At 33.1% G+C, this 3,661-nt stretch overlaps 1 protein-coding gene across 1 annotated transcript in view; it reads right to left on the bottom strand.

Moving 5' to 3' along the window:
* Positions 1-846: 846 nt before the first annotated feature.
* Positions 847-3,661, bottom strand: part of LOC107037818 (26S proteasome non-ATPase regulatory subunit 6) — a 15,762-nt gene continuing 12,947 nt past the window's right edge. The window contains exon 5 of the mRNA XM_015256579.1: positions 847-1,420. Coding sequence (XP_015112065.1) covers positions 1,246-1,420 — 175 coding nt within the window. The 3' untranslated portion in view covers positions 847-1,245. The remainder of the gene's footprint in view (positions 1,421-3,661) is intronic.

Genomic DNA, 3,661 nt, shown 5'->3' with positions numbered 1-3,661 from the left:
TGACGATGTTGTATTTCACTGAAATTACAATTAAAGTGAGGAGAAACTGGAGAAGCGAGAAACTGTCAAAAGTTCTTTTATTGTGTTAAGCCCCCTGGGTTGGGAGGTATTGTTCGTTCGAGAGGAAGTTTAGTACTAACTAAATGAGGGTTTCTTTCAACGACATCAGCCCTGGAAAAATGACGAAGTTTAGGAAAATTGAAGAGTGAGGGCTTTTGAAGGTGCCCAATGTTTGAGTAAGATATTAAGGTCTAACTAAATTGCCCTGGAGAATTAAGGATGTACTACACCCTTTTGGCCAAAATTCTCGTTTTTTTTCATTTTCTTGGCAAATTATTGATCGGATTAACGCGAAATAATATACCGTTTTTGCGTTTCATCATTATTAACTGACTCACAAAGTTTCATGGTAGTGCAATCATTTTGCTGCATTTTTTCTAAAGTTTTGTGAATATCCGAAAAGTTTTAGAAAAAACGCAGGAAAATGACTGCACGATCATGAAATTTAGTGAGTCATTGAGTAATGATAGAACGCAAAAATGGTATTTTTTTTCACGTCAATCCGATCAACATTTTAGCAGAAAAATTCAAAAAACGTGAATCTTGGCGAAAAGGGTGTAATACATCCTTAAATGATGGTCGAGGCTCAATTGCTTTACTGCGGTATAATGGACGTGCGGTATAAGGGACTTATTTATTTAGGATGAAGACTGGATTTAAGGCCTTGGAGGGTTTTAAATTTATGGATAAGTAGGTCGCAACAAGGAGGCGATCACTCTGCCTCAACCGCCTTGGACGTGATGCCAGGAAAAGAAAAGACGTGATGTCCAGAAAAAAAACATCACGAAATTTAAACTCCCAGGTTTCAATAGGCAATTATTAATCATTCTTTTACAAAAAGTATTATAGTAGCATTCTGGTAATTTGTGTTGATCGTGTCAATGAAACTTGTGACACTGTCGCCACAAAGTAATTAATGATGAATTGAGAAGAGAATTCCGTAATTGATGGAGGAGAAAAAATAAAAATGGACCGTTTTCAATCGTCAATAACTCGAGATCGAAGTAAAATTCAGAATTTCTTTCATTCCCAAGATATTTTTTCAGGCTTTAAAATGACCCTTGATTCATAAAAATTGTTTCATTTGGCCCATAAATATTGACGATTTAAGGAGGCCCATTTTACCCCCCTCATCCCTAATTATTTTATGCAACTGAATTTCAAACGAAGACATTAGAATGTAAATTAAATATTGATAACACGTGAGAGCTTCTGGACCCTGTTGAGGAGGAGATCGCCCTGCTTCACCATCGCCTGGTACTGCCAGTTCTTACTGTCAGGACGATTTGTCTCTACGACACCACCGACACGATCCACTTTGCAGTGGAGTCTGCCTGCTGCGATGTAGCGGGAGAGTTCTCTGAAAATAATATTCCGGTATAATTACTCCACTCGATTGCTCGTTGATAAAGCATAATGCAATTTATGGTAACATGGAGAAACAAGTTTCTATTTCAAGTGAAAAAAGGTCTTAAAACATCAACTATTACTGTTAAGGCTTGTGAAACTGTTAAAATTTACTGCTGATGTGCATTTTATTATGTCATCATGTAAAATTATACTTCATTTCACTACCTATTTCTGAATAAACGACTTGTTTTGCAATTAAATTTTCCTCTACTACTTAGGTCATGTAATTGGCTTCGACTGTTTGATTTTTCCATAAGTAAATAAATGAACAGTAATTTAACATTAATTGAGTAACGGTGTTAGGTGATAGACTTTAAACAGCTAAGAATTGATAAACATGAATAAAAATAATAATATTAAGGCCCGGGTGTACTATCTTTCGAATTTATCTGGATTTTTTTCATCTTTCATAATCCAAAATTGTCAATTGAGTGGNTAACCGTCCAGCAATTGGTCTTTCACTCTCATTGAGTTTGATGATAAAATTAGATTTTATTAAGGTAAATGTACCTATGCTAGTCCTGTCTCTATGCTCATTTAGATGTTGTGAGTTATCACATTTTAATTATTTTGATGGGATTTGACGGGATGGAACAGGAATTTATTCTCGACATGAATTTTCCAAGTTTTTTTCAGTATTCTTCTCTTTTCATGAGTAAAATTGAACAAAAAAACTTGGGAAATTGGACACGAGGATTTCGAGTAAAAAATATCTCAGAAGAATAAATTGTATATTAAAAAAATCAAATTCTGTTTACAGAATATTTTCCATTTGACGTTTCTATCGAAAAAGAAATGCTGAACTTTTTAATAAAATCGGCCGGGATCTCATAGAACGTGTAATAGAAATTCAATATAATTTTCTAGCGAATTCGTAAGGTTTTTTGATAAAAATTTTTCGTACGTTTATCGTCAATAATTCATGGATTTGCAGGATTCATTGAAATACTCTCGAAATATTGTCGATTAATATTACAAAACAGTAGGTTTTCATTTTATTTAATTATGACTGAATAGTACAGATGCATTTAAGTGTATAAAATTTCAGAAATATCACTCGGTAAATTATTACAAAGAAATATGAATCTGAAATGGGCATCAAGGCCTCCCAATACGCCGAAGATAATTATAATTATATCGACATAAAACTAAGATTTTCGAGTATTCCTCAACTCCCATAACTTTTTGTACTTGCTTTTTAATAAGAAATTATGCCTCAAGTCAATTCCGTATGAAGTTGGTTCAATTGAATGGGAATAAAATATTCATTGAGTAATTAATACCCCATTATGTCGTACGTATTGCATGAATGTATAAAAATACTCTTATAAAATCTCCTTCGTAAGTAAAAACATCGAGTCGTGTTGCATTCATTGAAGTTACGTCCCTTGATTGAGTTATCATTAAGTTTTGTCACACGTGTCATTCTTTTATATGTTGAGGCATATTATAAACAATTAAATGCATTTAGAACGTCCTCGACCTTTCGTTGTTCTCGTTTATTTTCAATAACTAATGGATTTGCAGGATTCATTGAAATAATAGGACTCGGTTTAACTCCGAGTTCAATACTTCCTTAATACTCTCCAAATATTGTCTATTAATATTACCAAACAGTAGGTTTTCATTTCATTTAATTGTGACTGAATAGTACAGATGCATTTAAGTGTATAAAATTTCAGAAATATCACTCGGTAAATTATTACAAAGAAATATGAATGTGAAATGGGCATCAAGGCCTCCCAATACCCCGAAGATAATTATAATTATATCGACATAAAACTAAGATTGTTGAGTATTCCTCAACTCCCATAACTTTTTGTACTTTCTTTTTAATAAGAAATTATGCCTCAAGTCAATTCCGTATGAAGTTGGTTCAGTTGAATGGGAATGAAATATTCATTCAGTAATTAATACCCCATTATGTCGTACGTATTGCATGAATGTATAAAAATACTCTTATAAAATCTCCTTCGTAAGTAAAAACATCGAGTCGTGTTGCATTCATTGAAGTTACGTCCCTTGATTGAGTTATCATTAAGTTTTGTCACACGTGTCATTCTTTTATATGTTGAGGCATATTATAAACAATTAAATGCATTTAGAACGTCCTCGACCTTTCGTTGTTCTCGTTTATTTTCAATAACTAATGGATTTGCAGGATTCATTGAAATAATAGGACTCGGTTTAA

Source organism: Diachasma alloeum, unplaced genomic scaffold (assembly GCF_001412515.2).
Source record: "Diachasma alloeum isolate Michigan unplaced genomic scaffold, Dall2.0 Dall_scaffold_00271, whole genome shotgun sequence".
NCBI classification, from domain to species: Eukaryota; Metazoa; Arthropoda; class Insecta; order Hymenoptera; family Braconidae; genus Diachasma; species Diachasma alloeum.
Note: the sequence above shows the minus strand (reverse complement) of the source record. Positions and strands in the feature narration are given on the sequence as shown.